Source organism: Conger conger, chromosome 8 (assembly GCF_963514075.1).
Source record: "Conger conger chromosome 8, fConCon1.1, whole genome shotgun sequence".
Taxonomy (NCBI): Eukaryota; Metazoa; Chordata; class Actinopteri; order Anguilliformes; family Congridae; genus Conger; species Conger conger.
The window spans coordinates 11,288,924-11,316,350 of NC_083767.1; the positions used below are offsets into that span (position 1 = coordinate 11,288,924).

At 41.9% G+C, this 27,427-nt stretch overlaps 2 protein-coding genes across 5 annotated transcripts in view; one reads left to right on the forward strand and one right to left on the reverse strand.

The window, feature by feature from the left end:
- LOC133134884 (catenin alpha-2) overlaps nucleotides 1-27,427 on the reverse strand; it is a 300,097-nt gene that overhangs the window by 78,289 nt on the left and 194,381 nt on the right. The window lies entirely within an intron of this gene.
- Nucleotides 12,313-15,794, forward strand: LOC133135364 (leucine-rich repeat transmembrane neuronal protein 1-like). The gene has a single exon (XM_061252298.1). It carries the CDS (start codon nucleotides 13,347-13,349, stop codon nucleotides 14,961-14,963), a length of 1,617 nt encoding a protein of 538 aa, XP_061108282.1. The 5' UTR covers nucleotides 12,313-13,346; the 3' UTR covers nucleotides 14,964-15,794.

Genomic DNA, 27,427 nt, shown 5'->3' on the forward strand with positions numbered 1-27,427 from the left:
TAACCCCTCAGCTCACGCGGTGAACAGAGGGGAATCAGTGCTCCCCATGCAAGTGCACTCCATCCTCCTGTCTGTTAACCCTGCATGACCGTATATTAATGAAGCCCATTATTGGTGATAGGCAACTGTACCCACAGAAAACATCTGATTAGTGCAGTAAGAGGAGAGTGAAGCAGGCCGCCATTTCAAGATATCATTTACAGTGCCCTCCAGTATTATTGCCACCCATGGTAAAGATGATAAAAAATGTCTATGAGCAAAATGTATTTTTTGTTTTATCAGCTTGATCTTGCACTCATACAGTACGAGAGATATGAGTATGAGAGAAATCATACCTTTAATTGAGGTCGAAAGTTTTTTTAGAAAAGAGGAATCTTTTTTTTTTAATCATTAAAATTTCAGAAGCATCCTGGCATCACCAAGTCTCCAAAATTACAATTAAGAGACTTGATGCCAAAACATTATTTGAAAGGCTTGCCAGAAGAAATCTGCTGTTATCAAACCACAAACTAAAGTGTCTGGAGTTTGCTAAGCATCACTGAAACTTTGATTGGAACCGGGTCCTATGGTCAGATGAGGCAGGGAACCAAACTTCTGCATAGACTAAACAAGGGTGAGATCAGATTTCAGGATGGAGGTTGTATCAGTGTTTTCCAAGAATTGCACTGAGGGAAACAGAAATATCACTTTCACTTCAAAACCATGTGGCAGGGAGCAGCCATCCACAGTGACTTCCTCACAGAATGTTAGGCCAGAGCCGACACTTCTCCCCTTGCCCAAAGCCAAGAGATAGAAATGGACTTGGCTTTCACAGACTGTTTCTGTGTATGCTTCCGTGTGTGTGTGTGTGAGTGTGTGTGCTGAGTAGAGCCAGCAGTATTACATAGCACCCAAGTTTCTTGTTACAGTGGGGGTGAGAGTCCCGGGCGCCTGAACAGCCGTCTCTGGTGTTCTGGCTGCTATGTGGCAGCTGATACAGTCACAGCTGACATAGACTGTTATCTAACTGCCTTCCACTGTCTCTGCACTTCAGCTACTGTGAGCTCTCATTTTCAACACGAGGACAAACCCGATCGGTACGGCTGGAGATGGCCTGCTCCTGCTTAATGCGAACTATGTAAAATGACAAAACATGTTCAATAGATCACTTAATTGGTAAAGAATATCAATATGCATGAATAGTAATATTTTGTTAAAACGTAAACATACATTTACAAAAGATTAGATTTCGAATGTATTGTGTTTAAAAACCCTCGTCATTTAATACAGTAGCTGTGATTCTTTCTTTTTTTAAATTGGAGAGTAAATATTAATTAGCATATTCAGCAACAGACAGCACCGAATGAAAGAGCGCAGAGAGCAAAGCCTGGTTATGCAATATTGGTCTGCATGAAAGATTTAAAACATTTTTTTTAATATCTTTCTAAAATGTGTAGCCACGGAAACAGAGGCAATGCTTTCCATCCCCAAGTGACTCTGTCAGTGAGATACCAATGGAAAGAATCTAACTGTCATCTACTGGAAGAAGCTAGTCATGACTGGGGCCGTGATGCTGTCATGACCAAAACAGAAGTTGCTTGTTTTAAGCTTCCTTGAGTAGGGTACAATTGCCTAATGCTCATGAGCTGCTGTTTTTATTTATGTGTAATTACTATAATGTAATGTAATATATATAAATAACCATGAAAAGAACATTTAAGAGGCTGAAACATTCCAACTTTATTTACTTTTTTCAAGCAAAATATTCCTGCACATATACAATTGAAACTCGAAAAATTAGAATATCGTGCAAAAGTTCATTTATTTCAATAACTCAACTTTAAAGGTGAAACTAATATATTACATAGACAAATTACATGCAAAGCAAGATATTTCAAGCCTTTATTTGTTATCATTTTGATGATTATGGCTTACAGCTTATGAAAACCTCAAATTCAAAATCTCAGAAAATTAGAATATTACATGAAATCAATCAAAAAAGGATTTTAAATACAGAAATGTCGGCCCTCTGAAAAGTATAATCATGCATATGTACTCAGTACTTGGTTTGGGCCCCTTTTGCATGAATTACTGCCTCAATGCGGCGTGGCATGGATATGATCAGCCTGTGGCACTGCTGAGGTGTTATGGAAGACCAGGATGCTTCAATAGCAGCCTTCAGCTCTTCTGCATTGTTCGGTCTCATGTCTCTCATCTTTCTCTTGGCAATGCCCCATAGATTCTCTATGGAGTTCAGGTCAGGTGAGTTTGCTGGCCAATCAAGCACAGTAATCCCATGGTCATTGAACCAGGTTTTGGTACTTTTGGCAGTGTGGGCAGGTGCTAAGTCCTGCTGGAAAATAAAGTCAGCATCTTCATAAAGCTTGTCTGCTGAAGGAACCATGAAGTGCTCTAAAATCTCCTGGTAGACGGTTGCATTGACCCTGGACTTAATAAAGCACAGTGGACCAACACCAGCAGATGGCATGGCTCCCCAAATCAACACTGACTGTGGAAACTTCACACTGGACTTTAAGCATCTTGGATTGTGTGTCTCTCCATTCTTCCTCCAGACTCTGGGACCTTGGTTTCCAAATGAGATGCAAAATTTGCTCTCATCAGAGAAGAGGACTTTGGACCACTGAGCAACAGACCAGTTATTTTTTTCTTTAGCCCAGGTAAGACGCTTCTGGCATTGTTTGTTATTCAGGAGCGGCTTCACAAGAGGAATACGACATCTGAAGCCCATGTCCAGGATCCGTCTGTGTGTGGTGGCTCTTGATGCATCAACTCCAGCCCCAGTCCACTGCTTGTGAAGCTCTCCCACACTTTTGAATGGCCTTTTCCTGACAATCCTCTCCAGGATGCGGTCATCCCTGCTGCTTGTGCACCTTTTTCTTCCACACTTTTTCCTTCCACTTAACTTTATATTAATGTGCTTTGATATAGCACTTTGAGAACATCCAACTTCTCTTGCAATTACCTTTTGAGGCTTTCCCTCCTTGTGGAGGGTGGAGATGCTGGTTTTCTGCACAACAGTCAGGTCAGCAGTCTTCCCCATAATTGTGAATTCTACTGAACCATACTGAGAGACAATTTAAAGGCTCAGGAACCCTTTGCAGGTGTTTTGGATTAATTAGCTGATTAGAGTGTGACACTTTGAGCCTACAATATTGAACCTGTCCACAATATTCAAATTTTCTGAGATTTTGAATTTGGAGTTTTCATAAGCTTTAAGCCATAATCATCAAAAATATAAGAAATAAAGGTCTTGGAATATTTCAATTTGCATGTAATGAGTCTATATGATATATTAGTTTCACCGTTTTAGTTGAATTACTGAAATAAATGAACTTTTGCATGATATTCAAATTTTTCGAGTTTCACTTGTAAGGATCGGTGACCAAAAAAATCATATTCCTATCATTTTACATGTTATTTAAATTAATTTGTTTGATAATGTACTCTCGTAGTTTCTCCTTGGAATTTTTTATAGCCATCTGGCAGACCTCATGGAGACACAAAGAGCCAAGCAACTGGTCACATACTGCGACCGGTTGCACAGTATGTGATGCTGTACAGATCCGTTTTTTTGTGACATACATCACAAACAAAAGTGCCTTAAACGGATGAGCCACCCAGTAGCCATTTTGTCCAACACCTGTACTTTAACCAGGGAGGTCAGCTCAGAGCTCAGTTCTATTCTGTACTCAGGGCTCTGGAGGATCACTGTAAGCAGGGAACACAAGAGATTAGGCAGCAGTCAGAAGAACACAAACCTCTTACTTTGGTCAGGACACCAGGATTAACACTCCTGCTCTTTTGAAACATGCCCTGGGATCTTAACTGACCACAATGCGCTAGGACATTGGTTTAACATCTGATGTAAAGGTATGTCATCACCAGACCTGAGTGAAATGCATCATTGTTTTGGACTAAAATACTTTTCTGTGCTCGATTGGCCATGCCTGGTGTAACTGAGCCAAAGAAGAGGACCAGAATTTGGGGTTTGCAGTTTTTGAGAGTATTTCATAGGCTCAAATACACCAGACAGGCTCAGAAAAGCGTGGAGAAGTATCCAAAATGATTATGTATTTGGCCCAGGTCTGGTCATCACTATGCTGAGACATTGGATTTCTATTTTGCATAAAATTAATTGTGCCCCCTACTGGCCTGTCCGCACTCCCAGCAGCAACTTTTCAACTTTTCAAGTACAAACTAATCCTGATCCTGCTTAGCTTCAGCAGTTTGACAAGAGAAGGGTACAGGACGGCATGAATACTGCTTGCAAATCCCTCCCGTACCCTGTGCCAATTTTTAATCCATTCTCTAATATCGCTGAAAAGCACACACCTACACTTTATTTGAACTGCTGGAAGGCAGACAGAAATGGATCCAGAGGAAAAGCAGTGGGCTGAGATCACATATGAGACTATGCAGACGGACAGCACTGCGTGAGTTTCCGCTCCCATGTTTCCCAGTGATTTGTCTGGTATGGGTTCAATCAGATTCACTGGACTGGCAGTGAGACCAGATGCTAAATTACTGGAGCTGTTGCTGAGATACAGGTTACAGCCACAGTCACAAGTCATTTTCCGTGATTTCCACAGTAGGTGACATGTGAGTGTTAATTATGTGACTCAAACTACTGGAAGAAGGTCAATTATTCTCCTTTGTGTGCGTTCATTAGTAGTCTGAGGTAAGAAAAAAACTTTATTACTTTCTTGTCTTACTCCAGGACAACTCTTCTGCTTCCTTGACTAAAGCTGATGTAATAAACAGGGGAAATAATTGACAGTTCCTTATGAAGGGCACACTGTACATTAGTCAAAGGGCACATTGCTAAAAAAGTCAAAGGTCTTAAATATGGCTTGTAGTTAAAAAACTTCATTTACTTTTGTATAATGGCATTTAAAAATAACAATTATGTGCTAATGAACATTTAATGGTCTTATGTGACTGACCGTTTTCAATATTTCCCCACATTGTGAGGCTACAGCCGTGTGCAAAGTGTGCTGATCAAACATGTTTTAATCAAAACATGCATTTCTTTGAGGGATTAATACTAATAAAAAATACATTAAAACATAAAAAAATGAATTCATCCCATTCAAGTCTATGTCAACCGTCCTGTGTATTTTGTTTCTTCTTACCGTCTTTTTTGACTTTATGTAACTTAACTTTATGAGGCTGTGCTTTTTGCTTTTTGTGTTGCATGCAACATTTTTTCATGAAGAGTGACAGCTATGTAACACACTACACCTCATAAGGATGCGCACCCAGATTGAGAATGCACTCTCCCACCCTCTTATCCCCCTTTACAACTCACTGTAACTTCCGCATTATCTCAGCCGACAGACCGTGAACTCATCCTATCTTTCCCACTCTTTTTTTGAGCGGTTAACGAAGCAGGACCCCTGTAATTTTATGATTTATTTGAATAATGGGTTTTTAATCAGGCTACAATTAATCAATTAAATGGCCCCTGGTGTTGTGATAGCGATAGGAAGCCCGTGATTGGACCATAAGCAGGAGCGGAATGAAATAACTACTCAAAACGGACAGTCGTACTGTACTCACAGAGCAGCAGAGCTATGAAACAATTTTTTTCCACTGAAAATATAAATGGATAATTCTCTATTTTTAGGTATGCCATTTTAATGAACAATTCCATACTGATTTGCAGTTACAGCATGTAGTACTGCTCTGTTGTCTGCTACAGCCTAAATAGTGTCATACTATTATAAAAATCTGACAGGATGAGAAACAAATACATGAAAGTAAAAAACAAAAAAGATATAATTTTCACAAAAAACAAGTATTAGTATATCAAGGTGAAAAAAAGCAGTGTTCACCATTATATACTAATACTTGTTTTTTGTGAAAATTATATCTTTTTTGTTTTTTACTTTCATGTATTTGTTTCTCATCCTGTCAGATTTTTATAATAGTATGACACCATTTCACACATGTACTATGACCAACAGAGGTTTCAGCAATGAAGGACACATTATCAGGAGTACTTAAAAACAGATTAAGCAGGGAAAAAGTTGATACAAAAGATGGAAGAAACAACAAGAAACAACAGTATTTCTGTTCTGGTCTCAGAACTGAGAGTGTGTCCAGATTTTTCACAGATATGACTTGCAAGGACTCTCCCTAGCCCACATCAGAGAAAAAAAAATGGATTTGTTGGCGGTTTAGCCGAAGTGATCAAGCACCATCAGGAACAAAGTTCAGCCAGACAAGCCTCCAGCAGTCACCCAGAGTCTCTCAGACCCCCCACCCTCAGTGGACTATGTGACAGGCTCTAAACTGACCCCTTTACACCGACACATCAATCCCGCCTCGAGGGAACAAGAAATGGAAGCCTGGTTGAGAGCCGGACAGAGCCGCAGTGTTTAAGCACGCCCTGACGCCAGCAGGGTTCCTGGCGAATGGGACGCCATCTGGGTGCTGATGTTTCTGAGTCTTGTACTGTACACAGAATCATGGCAGAACCAGATCAATACACTGTTACCAACAGTATTGAAGTAACAGAGAACCAGGACAACTCAACATTTTTCATTTATCACACTTTTTCAGTTGGGAGTTTCAGTGATATGGCACCTGAAGAAGCCTGAAAGTTGCTATCAGAGAATAAGGATGGGGCTATCTCTATTCAGCGCATGCCGTTACACACGGAGGTCACCTCAGCCATCTTACGTCCGTGTCCCAGATGCAGGTTGAGTTTGAGGGAACAAGGCTGACCATCTTGGACTACTAGGCCTTTATATTTATAAGTTAATTCTGCTACAGCATTCCTTTACATTACATTACGTTGAATTAGTTAGGGAAGGAACCTGCTATATGGAATTGATAATGTTAAAGAAAGTGCACAATCGTGCATGTGGCATACAGTAATCACATTTTCCAAAGCATTCTACACATTTTAAGCTCTACATATAAGTTGTCTTCTTCAATTACTGCTTAGCTCCACTGAGTGAAATCAATTTGGCAAATCCGGTTACATTCAATGGCTTATATTACCAAAATAGTTATACTTCAGATTTTAGAGATAAAGGCAAGCTGGGTCTACAACTATTATCAATTTAGTATTCGTTTTTAGTAAGACAGGGTTTAGGGTTAAAACACAGACTTGATTAACGTCACAGATAATGTCATAATATATAATCTTCTTCAAATACAATTTTGAGAGAAAGCAAAAAATGAAAATCCTTATAGATTCTACAGCAGAAAGAAATTAAACAAAATAATAAGCCCAACATTTACCATTTAACTTAAGAGAAAATTAAAAGTGAATTCTGCTGCCTAACCAGCAGGCATATTCTACGGATTTGACAATTACATTTAAAACTTGATGATAGACTTATCCCAAGCTTCTTCCACAGATTGTCTGTGTCCATACAATCTATACCTATGTATATGCAAATTCATATTTACTGAAGCAATTTATGTTAAGTATCTTGCTCAACGGTACAACGACAGTTTCCCTCCAGGAAATCGAACCTACAACCTTGGAATTGTAAACTCGGTTTCTAAATTTCCTAAATAAAGTACACGATTGCTTGCTTGACTTGTCCTGACTTGTCAATCATGCACCACTCTACTTCCCTATGGAGCTAGATGCAATTTACAGAGAAAGGCTTTTGGACAAGTGCTACAATGGTACAGCAGACATAAAATGCTGTGTTTAAACCCCTGATGCTGTAGGAAACAGAGGAAGATAATAAGATATTGATTTGGCATACAGTATCCAAGGCAAACAAAATATGTTACATTAATAACCTGCACTAACCAATTGAATGGTTCCACATTGTCTACTGCTAGTTTATGCTGATTGGCTGGAATAGGGAACAAGTGTATCCTCATGAGGGGGAAATGGAGATGGATTATTTGGTAAACTAATTATGCAGCTCTCCTGTTAAATAAACAGCCAGATGAGGATGCATCAAACTAGAACTCCAAAGCAAACAATTACACAAACTACTACTATTACTATCAGAACATCAACTATTATTATTATTATTATTATTATTACTATTACCTGATTTCAATCACACTTAATATTTTATAATAGTGACACACATTGGTAGCATCTACTCATGAGATGACTTAACAAAATGAAAAGAAAATATTCAGAGGTCATCTGGAAGGCCTCAGTGGCCAGGAATACATGGAAGATTGATGCCTAAATTTTAGCCACAGCACTTGAAAAAGAGTGAAACAATCTAGACAGTTCATATTTTTAAGGAGTGAATCCAGTCCTCGACACTAGAAACAATGCTGAATCGTCAGTTTCTGATTTTGGCGCACCTTATGACAGAAGAAATAGGGCTGAAGTTAATCGGAGTCGATGGCAGACACAGACACCGCTGTGCTTAACATCAAAGATAACAAAGACTTCTGAGCTTCTGAATATTTCTTCTTTCCCTCCTAGCATGATGGCGTGGGGGCTGGGAGCCTGTTGATGATACACGCACGGTTGTACATCAGCTCCCTGGCTCTTGACTACACACACAGTCTGCTGTAAGCTGACTCCTCATTAGCACCAGGCTGATCCCCCCTGGGCCCTGCTTAAAGACCCAGTGCCTGGAGTAATGTATGCTTCCATTAGGCTCATGGGTCTTCCTCATGTTGACCAGGTCCTACATGCTGAATGTGCACTCTTCTGCCTGCTCCGGGCTACAACCATTCTGAGACCACCACGGTGGAAGGAGTTCTCTTCTCCATACTCCAAATTCAAATATAAGCTTGCAAAGAAATATGTCATAAAAAATAAACTTCTACTTTTAACTTCAGCGTTAGTGCCTTGGATTTCCATTCATTTGTCATTTCTCCTTCTTTACATTTTTCATTGGCCTTTTTTTGAGATATTCAAATGCAAGTTTATTTACTGGATCCATCAAGAATATTGACACATTTTGTTTTAAATAACAGTGCTTCCAGATGAGTTATAATATTTGCAGATATGTTCGTTGAAATATGTTGTTTTGTTTCAGAAACTGTGCTTAGTGCAGGTGGTGTCACCTCAGCCTTTTGTCCACCTCTCAAAATGAACGTTTTGTTGCACCCAATATTCCGTTTTTACTAAATTGTACTCAAGACCGGAAATGTTAGAGACTATTCCTCAGTAATATTCGAAAAAGGATCTCTGATACAAACAACTGCACACATTTACAGCCAATACATAGACAGACTAGAATACTGATTGCCTGTATATTCATACCATGGCATTTGTCATTGATGGAAACATGTAAGGCAGTTTAGGGTACATCAAAGCTGAAATGGGATATGTAGACATACAGTACACATCTCTCTCTGTCCTCTTTAATCTTCCAAATGCTTATTTACTGCCATCCGGGAGAAGGCATTTATATTATACCTGTGCGTGTGTGTGTGTGTGTGCCTGCGTGTGTCTGTGTCTGTGTGTGTGTGTGTGTGCGTGTGCGTGTGTCTGTGTCTGTGTGTGTGTGCGTGTGTTTGTGTCTGTGTGTGTGTATGTGTGTGCCTCTGTGTGTGCCTGCATGTGTCTGTGTCTGTGTGTGTGTGTTCCTGCGTGTGTCTGTGTGTCTGTGTGTGTGTGTGTCTGTGTGTGCCTGTGTGTGTCTGTGTCTGCGGGTGTGTGTGTGTGTGTGTGTGTGCCTGTGTGTGTGTGTGTGCCTGTGTGTGTGTGCGCCTGCATGTGTCTGTGTGTGTGCCTGTGTGTGTCTGTGTGTGTGTGTGTGTGTGTGTCTGTGTGTGTGTGTGTGCCTGTGTGTGTGTCTTTGTGTGTGTGTGTGTGTGTGCCTGCGTGTGTGTCTGTGTGTGTGTGTGTGTGTGTGTGCCTGCGTGTGTGTCTGTGTCTGTGTGTGTGTGTGTGTGTGTGTGCCTGTGTGTGTGTCTGTGTGTCTGTGTCTGTGTCTGTGTGTGTGTGTGTGTGTCTGTGTCTCTGTGTGTGTGTGTGCGTGTGTCTGTGTGTGTGCCTGTGTGTGTCTGTGTCTGTGTGTGTGTGTGTGTGCATGCCTGTATAAGGCTCAAACATCTGAGGCTCAGTATTTGGGGGAAATTAAATTACATTAAATGACATTATATAATATTACAGTAATAAAATAATAATAAAAATGTAAATGCAGTACAGAGGGGACAGGTCATTGACTGATTTAGTTACATAAGAGCATGAAAATACATAAAGAAGTCAGCAGGACATTTAGGTCTTTTTCCAGTTGGACTGTAAAGACTTTGCTTTGCTTTAATGTAAGGACATCTTACAGTGTTTATACAGACATAACAGAGCCTTGAGAATGTTCAGTCTTACGTACTGTACTGTTCCCAACCCACTCTTCTGAAAATAAAACGGGTTGATATGACAAGACAGTGCAGTAGTCGTGATGGGCAGATATTAAAGGACTGCCTATGTATGATATTGTATTAATTTGCTCTCTAAACTTGTCAAAATCATAATGAGTCACAGTTTGATGGAATGCAAATATTGGCATTTCCTTAGTTCTAATCTGCAGTCGAGAAATGCAACAACAACAAACTATGAAATCCACCTCCAGTCAGGCCAAGTGAAATATGATGCCATCGGAATACCGAGTCCGCCTTGACTTTTAGTTCAATGCAGAGCAGAATATCAACTACAATTAATTGGTATTCATTTATACAGGGCTGCCCAACCCTGTTCTGGGGGGTATACTGTCCGACAGGTTTTCACTCCAAACCTGACATAGCACAGCTCATTCAACAGCCAGAGATTGCACAGAGCTGCTGATTAGTATGCTCAGGTGTGCAAATTGGGGTTGAAATAAAAACCCAGAGGATTTTTTATCTCCAGGAATTATCCAGGATTGGGCAGCCCTGCTGTATACATTTACTTCTGTAAGTCTTCTCTAGTTTGAAAATCAAACTGTGTTCTCGTGTAGGCTTGTTCACAACTTAGCCATTAATGGCTAGGCTGTAAAAAAATATAAAAATAAATATGTGTAAAACTTGGTATTCCCATTCGCTGGTAGTGAACAGACGGTGAAAAGAACACACAAACGCCTCAAATGAATAATACATAACAGAGTGCCATTCAAACAAACTGACATATCACATAATTAAATCTGTATCTTTTGCCAAAGAATGCATGACAATGTCTACTCCTGCAGTATTGAGTAGTATCCATAATTGCCGAAACAGGTTGTACCATATTTTACAGTGATCTCAGGCAAGAATGGGTTCTGTATCCCTTTCAAGAAAGTGCACAAAACTTCAGGATTGCTATTTGGAGGTGGTTCTGAGGTCAGTGTGTATAGTAAATATTGATTGAAGTGTTTCTGAGATGAACCATGATTAATGAATAGGTGCTGTGGGTCATGTTTGATTATTATGGCAGATCCCAGAATGCCCTGTTTTTCTCTGGCAAAGAACAAGCACTGCCTCTCCTATACCCCGAGAACATGTCCTCCTGGGCTATGCCAACACTTGCCAACATCTTTGGGGTCACAGCCATTCCATAATCACACGAACAGAGAAAGAGATGTGCTTCAAAATACATACTGCTATACTGTGAGCTGAAGGAGGAATACAGAATACATGTTCTTTCATAAATAACAGCATAGACAGGGAGCCTTTTTTGTCTCGCACCACCATCAGAATCAAAAATATTCCCCAGCTGCTAACTACACCTCTATTCACACTTGATAGACTCGACACAGTTACAAATGTGAGGATGAGTGCATTCAAAATGCCTTCCGGCCATTAGAGGAATATTAATCTGTAATGACGAGGAAACAGGAATCTAACACAAAACAAGAAGGAAATCAGCAGATAGATGGCTTCTTTCATTTCATTTCATTGGAGGGAGGGAGGGGGGCTGAGAGAGAGAGAGAGAGGTAGGGAAGGGTAGAGAGAGAGAGGGAGGGAAGGGTAGAGAGAGAGGAAGAGAGGGGGAAAGGGAGGGGGGAGGGAGAGAGAGAGTGAGAGAGGGAGGGAGGGGGAGGGAGAGAGAGAAGGAGAGAGAGAGGGAAGGGTAGAGAGAGAGGAGGAGAGGGGGAGGGAGAGATAGAGAGAGAGGGGGAGAGGGGGATGGAGAGAGAGGGGGAGAGGGGGAGGGAGAAAGAGAGAGGGGGGAGAGGGAGAGAGAGCAGAAGACTGGGCAAGAATAAGGGGGAGGAGACGTAGAAAGCGAGCATTAATTCCGTGCTTCATTAAAACCCTGGTTTTAAGCTTGGCCCCTTTTCAATATGGAAATATCTGAGACAGCGACAGAGCCAGGGAGGAGGGGACTGAGGAGGAAGGGGGTGTGAGAGGAAAGAGAGAGGGAGAGAATTGTGAGTGGCTTACGACAGTCAGTGAACAGACGGAGCTCCTGCATGCTGGTAGTAGCGTGCTATAAGAGATCGAATGCTGCTTTCAACACATCGCCTCTGGCAGCCAGCCTTTACCACCCAGCTACCGCAGATCCAGCAAACACAAGCAGGGAAAACCACAACAACTTTCAACAGGAACGAGGCTTCAAATAAAAAAAATGAAACCTGGAATATAGCCCCTTGCTTCTTCATCTATTAGTATACATTCCTTGTATTTTATTTATATTTTTAAGCCAGTGACTGACTAAATAATGCTCTCTCCGTGGATATAAGAAATTCCGGACACTTCGAGAGACGATCAGTAATTTGAGCTAAGATTTGGCGGAGTGCTCACAAAGAGTTCTGAGGGTTTTTTCTCTCTTCCTCCGCTCTCTCTCTCTCTCTCTTCCTCCTCTCCCTCTCTGCGCTCTCTCTCCCTCCCCTCTCTCTCTCCCTCTCTCTCTCCGATCGCCACAGCAGTCACTGCAGAGGAACGGGAGAGAGAGGACAGCGCTCATGCATGCACTGGGGGGGGAACTCACACTTCCTGCCACCCCAGCGAAAGACACCGGGATTTGTCAGCTTTCTATGTCTCTTAGACGAGGATAACTAAGGACATTGTAAGTTTGCCAAGATCTGCCGTCCACCAGGTTCGGGGAAGCTCAATTTATTTTTTGCGGAGGAGTATTTTTCCCCCTTTCTTTCTTTCTTTTTTTGTAGATTGGCACGTAATTAGTGTCGGCACAAAGGGAGACGCTGAATAGAGGGTGTCTGCCTCGGGAAAAGGGGTGAGTGAGAATCCTTTCATATGAGATCAGTTCGCGAAAAGCGCTATTCCCCCCCCCTTCCCTCTCCTCCTGCTCTCTGTTATCTAAAATGAAAAAAGAGTCTTGGCTTTTTTCCTCCTTAGTTCTTTTCTTTTTGCTGTGGCACGATTCCTCTTTCAAATAAACAAAGGCTCACAAGAAAAACTACAACAAAAGAGCAAGATTCCAGCCACGGAATGTATCTGGAACGAACAAATAAAAAAACACAAAATGATGTAGTATTTGAATGATTCGATGGACTTTTGCCCCACTGCATGCAGGGATATTCATGCTGATGGATTTCCTTCTTGTGGGTCTGTACCTGACGTGGCTGCAGAGGAAGCCCCCTGGATTGATACTGTGCTCTCTGGGAGTGTTTCTGAAAATGCTGCCCGCGGTGGAGGGCGTCTGTCCGAGACCCTGCCGCTGTGACGGAAAGCTTCTGTACTGCGAGGGGCTCAATCTGACCGACGTCCCCCGCAACCTGAGCGGCGCCGTGGGCTTGTCCCTGAGGGGCAACAGCCTGCCGGAGCTTCGAGACGGACAGTTCGCCAGCCTGATGCAGCTCACCTGGCTCTACCTGGACCACAACGGCATCGAGGCGGTGGACGAGGACGCCTTCGAGAGGCTGCGCAGGGTGAAGGAGCTGGACCTGAGCTACAACAGGGTGGAGAGCCTGCCCAACGCCACCTTCAGACCCCTGCCCAACCTCCGCATGCTGGATCTATCGCACAACAGCCTGCAGGCTCTCGAGCCCGACCTGTTCCACGGCCTTAGGAAACTCACCAATTTGAATTTGCGCTACAACGCCCTGAAGTTCGTCCCCGTCCGGATCTTCCAGGACTGCAGAAGCATGCAGTTCCTGGACCTGGGCTACAACCAGCTGCTGAGCTTGGCACGTAACTCCTTCGCTGGATTGTTCAAGCTCGCCGAGCTTCACCTGGAGCACAACGAACTGGTCAAAGTCAACCTGGCCCACTTTCCCCGTCTCCTGTCCCTACGCACGCTCTACATGCAGCAGAACAAAGCCACCATCGTGGTCAGCACCCTGGACTGGACCTGGCCTTTCCTGGAAAAGATCGACTTCTCAGGCAACGAGATCGAGTACATCGAGCCTCACGTTTTCGAAAGTGTGCCTAACCTGAAATCCCTGCAGCTGCACCTCAATAAGCTCACGTACGTCGACCAGAGGATAGTAGACTCCTGGGCCTCGCTGACCAGCGTCGCCCTCTCTGGCAACGAGTGGGAGTGCAGCCGGAACATCTGCGCCCTGGCCTCGTGGCTTAGCGGGTTCAAAGGGCAGCAGGACAGCGCCCTCCTGTGCGCCAGCCCGGACACGGCCCAGGGCGAGGACGTTCTGGACGCCGTCCATGCGTTCCAGCTCTGCGAGGACCCCCAGGAGAGCACCACGCAGGCGTATGCCTTCACCAACAACCTGGCCCGGGGCTACAGCTACGACGGCCCCACCAGGAACCCTTACGACCTGCAGGATGTGGAGGGCGGCGAGATCGTGACCAGCTCCTTCACCGTGACGGAGAACGGCATCGACCACGACAGCACCATGCAGATCCACAAGGTGGTGACTGGCACCATGGCGCTGATCTTCTCCTTCCTCATCCTGGTCCTGATGCTCTACGTCTCGTGGAAGTGTTTCCCGGCCGGGGTGAGGCAGCTGAGGCAGTGTCTGGGCCGGCAGAACCGCAAGCAGAAGCAGAAGCAGAGCATGCAGCAGATGGCCGCCATGTCGGCGCAGGAGTACTACGTCGACTACAAGCCCAACCACATGGAGGGCGCCCTGGTTATCATCAATGAGTACGGATCTTGCACCTGTCAGCAGCAGCCATCTCGGGAGTGCGAGGTGTGACGGCGGGAAACTGGTGGGCGGGTTGAAGCGAGGGAATCAAACGCACAGAGAGACAGGCACACACGAAGACACGCACGCACGCACCCACATAGACACACGCACGCATATGCGCAGACACACACAGATACACACGCATGCACATGCGCACTCACACACATAGATACACACACACATACACATGCGCGCACACACATAGATACGCACACACGCACGCGCTGCACACACATGCACGCGTGCACACATACACACTGACAGACACACACACACATAGACACACATACACACCTCCACACGAACAGAAACACACGTCCACAGACTTACACATAGACACCCTCACATGCACACACACACATACACCCACAAACGAGCGGGGACACACACGCAAGCACACTCAGACACATGCACACACACACACACATACACCCACAAACGAGCAGACACACGCGCACACACACACACACACACACACACACATTCTGCACTGCATCGCTGTGCGGAAGACCGACGGAGACTGTGAACGTGGGTTTACTGCTGATTTGAAAAGCTACAGCCTTCTAGCACCTGTTGACTTTGCAAACAAGAAGAGGGGCTTGTGAAGAGGCTGGTCACACAAAGCGAGGATGTTTTAGCTTTAATGTGTCTTTCTATCCCGGATGTTCGAGCGTTCAAAAAGGGACATCAAACCAACATTTTTACTGTGGTGATAAAACGGAGAGGAAACTGAGAATCAGTCACGCAGTGATGCAACAGTGAACAGAGATGCAAGCTACCTTATTTCTTTTGTAAACTAAAATGTTTAAATAATAAAAAAAATAATTGTTATTTACAGTATACATGTCTGCAGGAGTATTTTTTTAGGTGGATTTTTGTATCGCAGGTGGTTGTTCATTTTTTTCCCATTCATTTAAAACATTTAGCCTTAATTAAATCTGAATTCAGCACCTGTTTCCTAACTGCATTTGGGAGGCAACTGGTTTCTTTCACTCTGTGAGCTCTAATGTCCTGTACATTGCCCTCAGACAGCATCATTTAAGTCTAGTAAGAGCTGCTTTTAATGTAATGAATTATTGTTAATGTGTATTCAAAACCTGCCAAAAAGAGACGATGCTGAACACTTGACTATGAGCCCGTCTTTTCCAGCAAATCTGTAATCAAAGCAAAAATATAATCAAAGAAAAAGCCTTATCATAAATTTAGAAATTGCGTGGGAATCATGCAAGGCACTGTAAAACCAAAATGGCCACATCATTCTCCACAGCTGAATTTTTGATGTGCGGTATGGATCTGTTGTTTGAACAGCATTGAATTGACTGACTGAATTGAACGATGGTGGAGGTATGAAACTAAACACCCCTGAAAAGGAAACACTCACTGCGGTGTCAGGAGATTAAGGCTCCTCTCTAATGTTTGCATATCAACAGCAGTGGGGCAAAGAGAGGGGGGTGGTAAACAGCGCAAAAAATCGGCAGTGTGAGTGTGCTCAGTGCTGGCCAGAACTCCTGGCAGCCCACTGCAGCAGTGCCTCTCGCTCTCTCGCTCGCCCTTTTCTAACCACACATCTGGTCACTCCGGGAAACTGTCGCCGTCGGTGAAGCGCTCGCGCATTCCGCACCTCCGCATGCCCATTCAATCTGCGGATGTGTGCTGGTGTGACCGCAGTATGTACTGTGCCCAACAGGTGTGTGTGTGTGTGTGTGTGTGTGTGTGAGTGTGAGTGTGTGTGTGCGCGTGTGCAGGCATGGGTGTGCATGTGTGTGCACACATGTGCCCAACAGGTTTGTGTGTGTGTGTGTGTGTGTGTCTGGGCATGGGTTTGTGTGTGCTGGTGTGACCGCTATTATGTACTGTGCCCAACAGGTACAACTGTGGGCGAATGCTGCGTGTGTGTGTGTGTGTGTGTGTGTGTGTGTGTGCGTGTGCAGGCATGAGTGTGTGTGTGTGTGTGTGTGTGTGTGTGGAAGAACAAGTTGAACCTGTGGCATAAAACAACTTATAGCCAGCAGAATTCAGGAAAATAACATGAATGGTAGGGGGAGAAAACGGTTCCAAATATATAACCTTTTATACCTGAAATCACTGCATGTATCCCTTCAGGCTGTCACAACTGCTGCATAATTTTACAACACACAGTAAAATGCCAGTGTAAACTGAACTCTTACAGTGTTCATTTAGTTCCTATTGTACTCAGATAAATTGCATTAAAGCTGAATTAACACTGGGTTGTCTGTGGGTGAGCGAATGTCTGTGCGTGTGTGGGTGTATTTGTGCTGAGATGTGTGTGTGTGTGTGCTCTTACTGCCACAAGAGTATTGATGATCTTGCTTAAATAAAATCACAGTGCAGTAAATCCGTTCAATTGCAATTGGATATGAGGCAATGTGTTTTTCTCACACGCCACACTGCCCTTTTGGTCTTAAAGGCAATATCGTCTGGCTCAAACTATGGAAATGCCAAGGTATCTTTCCACCGAGAAAATAATGTCAGAGCACTGAATTCTAAGCTGCATATATGACCACAGCTGAACTATGACCTGGAAGTGTACAATCATGCAGTGACACGACATATCTCCAGGTGGGTGGGAGGGTCACAGGATGAATGCTGAGATTTCCGGTTCAGATCTATCATTTTCACTTTCTATTTTCGCCTCATATGACTCATCGAGTAAACGGTGGTTGTTTTTTATGCCTGCATGCATACATTTTGCATAAGCAATATCAAAGTATTTACGTTAATTAATGTTGACATGCTTACTGCACCCAACGACAAATATGGTGTTTGGTGTACATGTGTAGAATGAATCTCACATGTGTCTAGTCTGACAGTGTGTAAATAAGCAGAGCACCAGTGATCTGTGCATTGGCTTGAGTTGCAGTGATCCCCTTACCTTGTGAATCGTGTTGAACTGCATGCCGTGTGTGTCGTGATGCTGCAGTATGAGGCTCCAAGCGAATGAGCAGATATTTCAGCTTTATAAATGGACGCTGTGAAGACGCGCTGATAATCTATTCGCGATTATGCGGCGGATGTGTCAGATAATTAAGTAATTAACATTGCTCACATTGTTGCAAATGGATGCATTCGCAATATGAGAATTGTGGCAGAGATCCACAGCAGATGGTTTCCGTGGCATAGTTCTCAGGATATTCTATAGCGACACTCACTCTCAATGTGCACACATTCCGCTTGTGTGGTGGCATCTGCATACCATTAATCCAAACAGTGTATTAAAAAGAAGGAAAGGAAAATGTAAAATGGCACGCTTCACTATAATTTCAGTGCTTTGAGCAGATATGATGACTAAACAAGATGTTGGATATGTAACATTTAGCAAACCAATTTTATGACATTACCTTATGGCTATTCAGTTTCTACAGACATAACCATAAAGTCAAATAGCTTACAATCTTTGAATGTTACGTTTTTTTCCAAAAGCAAAATGGCTAGCAGCTAACTAGTTTGGTACACTACTTTTTATCATCATCATTTTCTACTCTTTTAAAGAAATAGTGAGCAGTAGTCAATACATTTCAGATACGACATTCAGGAAACATGCACAAATATACATTTTCTTTAGAACTACTGCAGAACCACATACTGTATTAACCACATTGTGGGTGATTGTGGGTACTTTTCATTATCATCCTAGCTTGTGGCTCAAACTAGTGGATGTGTTAGTTTGTGCCACTGAAAGCCAGTTGCCAAGTCAGAGTGTATATATTAATTACTCTCAGGCTATGCATTATGGGAGAAATATGTTCTCAGAATGCTGGAATAACATAATATACAGCCAGGGGAATGCGATGTGGAGAAAACATGCTCCCAGCCAGCAGCAGAACAATGAACACCTCTTTTATCAATTTTTTATCTACTGGAATTAAAATGCACTATTTCAGATGTGTTACAAAGCAAAACTCATAAAAGGCACCAATGCACAAAATAAAACAAAACAAACAACAACAAATAACAATAAAATGGAGTCAGTGAATGTGTTCATGAAGGATAACAAAATCAATGGAAAAAGTTTCATTTTTTAAATTGAATGGATAAAGTTTCACATTTTAATATTTCAGTGTTTGGCCTAACAACTCCACAAAGAGCATATAGATAGCATTTGATTAGCTTTCCATTCTACTAAATGAAAATGTAGATGGGTGATTCAAGGGAATCTTCATATTACCCAATATACAATATATTTTGAGAGATGTCAAAAGCAGTCATGATAGTTCACACTCTATTTGTCATATTGTTTACATATCACGCACAATGCCAATCAGCGATTTATTATTTATAAGCGAAGGTTTTTGATTTATAGCCTACTGAATAATGTTTAATGTACATCGGCCAACCTCATCTCAATCATCACACTGGTGGTGATTCAACCACAACTGAATGGGTGACAAGAAAAAACCCAGCAGGGTTAAATAAATGAATGACAGTAGGACGGTGAGTTATTCTGCACAGGACTGCGGGTAGGGGGATATTGGACATTTTGGCAGTACAATTTTCCATCTGGGATGAGTAATGAAAAGAATAACAGCTCCCATTCACCTCCATGCTGCGCTGGGAACGTGACCTTATTAAACCACTGTCAATATTGCAAGGCTTTCTATGCAGCACAGAAAGCATTATGGTGAGGTATATGGTTAATATTTCAGTATAACAAAGCGTCGTCCATAGATCAGTAAGGCCTTGAAGCCTAACACATCGCTATGAAACGCACGGCACATGAAGACTCGTGGAAATTACTGATGACCTCAGCACAATCATAATAAAGCGAAGAAGAAAAAGAAAAAAAATTTTGAGTGCTGAATATGGAACGCTAATCTGGAGCTGCAGAGATGCCGACACATCCATTTGAGATGAATTATTCCCTGTGAATTTTGATACCCCACGAATCAGTTACAATGTAAATATGCCTTGGAGAATGTTGTACACCAGGGAAGGAAGATCAATAATGGTGGTAGCCTTATACAACTTCTCGTAGGAATAGAATCGACTTTGCTTATTTCCAACATACGCAGACTCGGCGTGTCTTACAGGAACTCCCGGCTCGGTGTCTCTGGTGAAATAGAGATAGACGCTTCGGTTGACGGCGACGTCTCACGGGCGCGACGCGATTATGACGCGAGGCAGCTATCGCTATTCACGTCCGAGCCATCGCACCTGCATTCGTACGGGATTACAGCGCTTTACAGCGACCCGCACTGTTTTTGACAAGAAGGGGCTGTCACAACGTGTGTTTAACAATGGATGTCCTCGCGAGACCCGTCTCGGTACTCTACAATGCAAAGTGACAGCCTTATCCCCATGCGAGTGCTGTAATCTCTGTTTGAATTATTGAAGGCAGCTCATTAAACTTATAAGCAGAGCGAACGTGGCGTGTGCATGCTTGTGTGTGTGTGTGTGTGTGTGTGTGTGTGTGTGTGCCTGCGCATGTGTGTGTGTGTGTGTAAAGACATGGGAGTGGTAATTAATGAACAAGGCTAAGCAGGGGTCCCGCTGCTCCCCAGGGCCCAGAGGTTGTTTCACAGAGACACTGGAGCATTCTGGGAGAGCAGCCCCGGTCCCGTCACGGCGGCAGCTGCATTTAGCGAGGGGGAGCACCGCTGCGCTAATCGTAGCAACGGCTCCCACAATGACCTTAACAACAGCTTCCCTCAGAGCCAGGCCTAAACCCGGCTACAGTCATGAAACCTGTCCTGTGTTTTCCAACTGCCAGTGCCAACTGCCAGGGGATATTTATTTACTTTTATGGTCGTGTTTAATATGGACCAAGTGTGGGCATGAGTGGTATTGTCAAGTATTAATTTAGACAGTGAACTATCAAAACATAATCCTCTTCTGGGATGATTTGGTATTTATGCCATCAGCGGCCTAGGGATGAGTTTGAAATCTGTGGCCATGTTTATGCATATTTTATGCGCAGACAAGATGGTAATGTATTTCTAAAATAAAAAGGACTTACCTGTGAGAAGAATGCAAAGGATTGAGAACCGCACAGCAGATAGCCACAGACATGAAAGGAAAAACAAACATAGAGAAATATTTACTAATAATTTGGATATTCAGAAAATTGCACCAAAATGTTCCATAACCATAATAGTTGCACATTAACATTCTTACCTGAGCTTATCAAATCTAGCAAAAACCATTATTGTGTATGCTTCACTAAAAAGGACTAAATGCTACACTAAACAAATCATATATCAACCAGAAGATTGTTCAATTCCTAGTACAAACACCATATGTTTCACGTCGAACATGGCGATGATAACTGCAACTCGATAACACTTTACACCATGGTCTGACTGTGTATGCTTAGTAATGCATTACTTAGCAAATTTAGAAAAAGCTCAATAATAAAACTGTTGCTAAGAATGAAGCAAGTGCTGTCACTCTCACAAGGCTACAATGCACACTGTTGCGCCAGCCATACATAAACAATGCATCCCTAAAAGCCAAATCACATATGATGCAATTACTACTGTTTCACAGAAGGTTTACAACCATGAAATGTCACAAATAGCCACCAACACATGTCAGCACGCAAGGATAGAGGGCTATGGCAAGAGGATCTTTTCAGAACGGACAGAGTGTGGGGTTCCTCATGTGAGATTTTGCAAATAAGCAGTTCAGGAGTGGCACAGGCACAGATAAGCCGAGCGACTGATTTGTAAATCCTGAGTGAGAATCGTGTCTGTTTCGTGGCCATATCCTCACACAAACAGTCCACACAAGAGATGAAGTGTTGTGCCAGTGAGTGTCCTCTGCTCGTGGACTGATTACATTCATCAGGCTGTGCGAAAAAAGATTTATGAATTCTGCTGTGCCCGGGGCAGACTAATTCTGCCTGAACACAGGCTGCTCACAAGACCCATTTTGCAATTTCCCACATTCCAAAAGACTCGCTGTACGACATCTGATTATCTACAGTATGGTACTATGGCAAAGTAAGCAGTCCGCAGATTCAGAGAAAGAGTTTCAAACGAACTAAAGAGACATCCCAGGATTCAATCAAAATGTGTCCTTCGTTTTCACAAAAAAAGTTATTTTCCCATTATGTTTGGAAATTTCCAATATAGTCTCCAATATAAACTAATTCAAAAAGAGACTGCACTGTACATCAAGGTACTGACCCCTCATAGTATACAGAAATTCTTAATTTATTCTGAATTTATGAAGGACCCTAGGCAAACTGGTCAATTTTAATATTAATGTATTTTTTGGCATCACCAATGGTTTCAGTAGAATGATTACATTGACTTCACTGTTTGCTTCATAGTGCTCCTGAATGAGAGCCATTCTGAATCAATCATGGTTCATTTTTCCACAGTGAGGTCAAATAGGGGCCAAATCAAATGCCAACCAAATCATAGATGCAGATGCTCTGAATATAAGTCCATGGCAAAAATTACACACCATACATTATTTATTTATTACATAGAGTCTGTGACTCTTCAGTCTTGTTGCCTTGTTGTCTGTTTTCAGTGATACTCACGGGTCTAAAAGTACGCATTAGGCCGTGTAGTTGAGCGTAACAAAGTGTAACTCGCTGAGGTGCTGTTTCACACTCACTTGTTCTGTGAAAAACGCAGGGCCCAGCCTGGACTCTAGCCTGCCAACTGACGTGGGAGGTGTGTGAAACGCTCGCAAACTTAAAATGTCATCCAAATTGACGGCGGAAGCCTAGCTATAAGGAATTAATGACTAAATGCCATAAAGAGCCACGGTGTTCCACCCACTTTTCCCTTATCTCCAGCCATTTGGGGTACATTAGGTCAGCTTTCAGTTCGACAGCTCTCGGATGTTGATTGCCTTCAAGCACTGTATTTTTTCACCCCGGTAACCTTGGTACCCGTACTTCTGTTCCAGTAATTTAGCAAAGGCGACATATCAGGCACATAGTAATAACCAGACCTATTTCAGACAGAACATAAGTAGCTTGCGGAGGTGGTTTAGTGACTCTACTTTAGAGAAACAGAAATATGAGCATTGGTCTGTTTCAGAAAACAAAGCCACTGCATTTCAAAAGGTATTCCAACAAACATGAGGTCCTGAAAAACACCCTAAACATCGAATAATGAATGCAAAACAGTCACATTGAAAGAAGGATTGGGCCCATTTGAAAACCAAAGACTGTTACATTCCTCCTTTTACTGTATTATGTTTGGTAAAGGACATGCTACTTTGTCCTCATAGTTTTGTTTGCTGTTACATAATTATAAATTAGTTATTACATGTTACTAAGAACACATCTTATTATTATTAATGATTAAATTTATGGTGGCAAAAATATATATATCAAAAAGAGAGAACATGGCAAAACTGAAGATATTTCTGAAGATATAATGTCATGTAATGGCATGAAATTTCATTTTATTTTGCTAAGAACAATGGAAGGAGTGGGTAATGTAACATTAATATAAATCTATCCCAGAGTGTACAAAAAAAAAAGAAAAGAGCAATGATTATTTTCACTCAGTTAAGCTGTTAATGTGTAAAAAACAGCACTTCTGGTTCTAATGAGAATGCAAATGTTAATTCTTATTTAGAAGTTTAAAACAGAAGTGATAATGAACTTGCACTAGTTGCAGTAGCATATGGGATGGCAATCTGTGTGACATCAGGCTATTATTGAATAGTGGTCCCTATGCACAAAAGGATTTAAGAATAGGATTTAAGTTACATTGTTTACACAAAATAGACTGTACATTTGTCACAGCTTCATTAAAAAAAATATATAAATATATATATACATATAGTACAAGTAATTAAACTGAGCATAGCATGTGTGCACAAATAGGATCCCTAGCAACCAACATTTGCCTTACAGATGGGGACATAGTGAAATAAAAAAATAAAAAAATAATGTTTGGTACTCCTTGAGGTATTGATATTAAAAGACCATTTCCCAATGCCACCATGATTTCTACAGAATGCCATTGCAAGACCTTCCTTGATGGCAGAACTGTGTCTATACTTTTCCCTACCATTAAATCTGAATGACCCATGGTCAAACCTGAGGGCCAGTGAAAGGAAAAGAACAAATCAAGAGAGAAAAAAGAGAGATCAAACAAAACTAAGAGGGCATTTCGGAACAAGAGTAATGGCTTCACCCCTGGAGATGTTGTAGAGAGAGGTAGGCAAGGGGGAGGGAAAAAACACGGCACCTCGGAATTCCGGTTCTGAAGAAGTCTGTGATTATCTGCTGATTGATGGAAGGCATTTTGAGGGAGTTTAGTTTGAGTACGAGTTTCAGACCAAGAGGGGCAGGGGAGGTTACGTGTCCTTCGGAGAGAAGTACAGCAATCAGGACACATGCCCTCTGTGCACGCTACCTCTCCCGCAGTAATGGAGGAAGCAGCAGACACTCCTGGCAATGAAGACAATTATGGCTCCCAGAACTGCCAATGAGAGCAACACGCGTCCTGATGCATAGCTATACCGCCTTAAACACGTGACAATATCACATGACATGTACTTATTAAGAATGCGTATTAGCGAGATAACACATAATAATATTGTGTGCAGTGATGTAACCTTTTGACATCAATGTACTAATATGTTCAAACATTATTTTTGATCATGTAGTCCAAGACCAGAAAACACCAGGGCTTTTTTCCTACTACTATTAGCCAAGGCAGATAAAGATGATTTCCTACTTTTACAGGCAGGTTTTGTTTGAGCAAATACACACAAAATTAGGGTTTTTTTCAATTATGTAAATGAGGTGAAGAACAATAGATTGTGTGGAAAGAAATCGTGTCTAGTGTCTGGAATGCCTGCATGGTTAATTTCATTGTACGTCTGCACCCTAATTTAGCTCCTCTTAATTGAACAGCCAGAGTCAGCACCCATGCAATTAAATATGGCAGTTGAATAACCCAATCCTGCCATTTTGTGCTAGATAATTTGGCTTTAAGGGTTACGCACTCCCTGCCATTCACCAAAAGCTGGTATCCAACTCTGAGCACTGGGCATCAGAATGGCTCTTAAGTGAAGCATTTCAGGATAAAACACAAAAAAACTATCTTTCATTAAACAACCAGGCCAGCACAGAAAGACAACATTTTACATTACTCTCAAGTGTTATTTATTTATTTATTTATTTATTTATTTATTTATTTATTTATTTGTTATATGCAGATGTATGAATTTCAAGATTAATCAAAGATTAATTCAGTTTGGTACTATACAGTGACACTCCAGTTATCGTGAGCAACTATGATTGCCACTAAGTATTTTATTTCCAAAATACAGCATCAATAAGATCATTTGCCATTTGTTTTCATATGAAGATTGAGAGTATGCATTATTTGGCTAAATCCCGCTGCTAGTGTGTGCGTGTCATGCACTTTTCCAGACATTTAGGTATAGGTATAGATATAGGTATAGATAAGTCAAACTCTCAAATCACATGACTAGCCCTTAGGTTTTTGGATTATTGTTCATACTAATGGTGTTGATGCTGATTTATTTAATAATCATTGCTCCAAAGAATCAGGAGTTAAATAAATAGGATATACTATATGCTGGGTCATGGGTTCAATAGATTCAGCGCACTTACCATCGCCACAGTGGTCTATTGAGTGTTTAAAATGACAATTTATCCGATCTATAGGCAATTATGTGGACAGTTTGGAGCCACATGAGTACATTCATGTAAATGATGAGTTAATCCATATATTACACTGATCCACTGCCCTATAAATCACACTGCTATCTCACTTGGGCAAAAATACCAAGTCCTTCAAATAGGTTAGAGTGGGATCCTTCACAAGAATGTGGATGTTCATGCACAAAAGGTATGCATGCATGCAATATTTCAGGAAACAAAATAAAACTATTTTTGTACACGCTGTAACAAAAAATATAAAGCATGTTTGATAACAATAATATTATTGGGGGCCAAGCAGCAAAGCCGAGTAGGCATACGGCGTGTTTCTATCTTTTCATCTTATTATTCATCATCCTCATCATCTTTTTCTTCTGGCTAGGGTGCCTTAGGCAGCAGCCTCTAGAACTGTATGGTAAAAAGTTTTTACATTTGGCACACTGATTGGGGACAGTCCATTAGTCTTTCCATCAAGATTCATGTCTCCACCTCGATCGCTGTAGCACCACCAATGGGTCAAAGTTGGAGGTATGTTTTGAAGTTTCCAGCTGTATTCCCGATTCTCAAAATGAGGTATCGTTGGATTCCTTGGATCAATCTTGAGTTCAACTCACCCATTGACATACATTTCTGCCTTATCAGAGTTTCAGTCATATTGGATTTTCAGAAAAGGTTAAAACAATTTTCACAGGCCACAGATTTTGTCCAATGTTCACCAAATGTGGCACACATGATGTTCAGACCAAGACTGGATTTTTTATTTCAAAAGCGTTCGTCCGTCACAGCCAATCAGCAAAGTTGCCAAACAGGAAGTGGGGTCATAACTCAGCAACGCTTTGATGTATCAAAACCAAACTAGGTAAATCAGGACCCCTTCCTGAGGATGTGAAAAAAAAGAGTGTTATGGCAACCCTGCCCCGCTGGACTGCTTAGCCACCTTCAACCCTATTACTGTGCTAAACATGGACTTAACTTTCCATTTTTACAGATATATTGTGGCCACATTAACTTATGAAGTGTAAAAGTTAATGTCAGTACAGTGACTGTTTATAGCTACTCATTTTTCCTCAACCACATCACAATTTTCATCTTGAGTGAGATAAAAACATTGCCGCTGTGAGGCTAAGCTCCATAGATCCAATTTAGATACAATTTGCAATCATATTTATGGAAATGCCTAAGCCCTGGCAATGCATTAGTTATATATGAAATATTTCTTATATGCTATTGACGTGTATTGTACATTAATAATTTCAAGTAATGAAAGTAAGTGAAGTTAAATTAACTGCACAAGATTAATTATTGATAAAGACGACCATTCACTGAATGACTTGTATTTAGGACAAAAAACACATTTCCTATGCATTCTTGTCGGGTTTGCCAAACATAAAGTGAAAACATATTCAAGAAATTCAACATCCACAAAAGTCCCTTGTTAAAGCTGATTAAAACTGAGATGATCAAGGAAAAAAGCTTTGGTAAAAAAATATGAAGAAAACAAATGAATGTAGGACATATTGCTGAACTCTAAACACAGATGCTTTTATATTATCGCCTGTGACAGAAGTCTGGGTTATTGCCATTTTCAGTGGCACAATTACCAGACAGCATTTATTTTTATGGCAATTCCATGGCTAAAAGCCAGAAGCCCCCATCTTGCTCCTTTCATAAAACATAAAGACCCAAAAGGCCGAATTTAGTTCAAGATTCAAGATAACTCTGTTTTTATGCCATGTGAGCATTAACATTTGAACCATTTTTGGTCTGTCTGTTATTAACACGCTGCATGCACCTGCATTTAACAGATACAATAATGAAGCTCATCCAATTCTATTAGTGGAAACTGGGT

Coding starts and splice junctions, on each gene's coding strand:
- LOC133135364 (XM_061252298.1), top strand. CDS start 13,347: ATGATTCGATGGACTTTTGCCCCACTGCATGCAGGGATATTCATGCTG.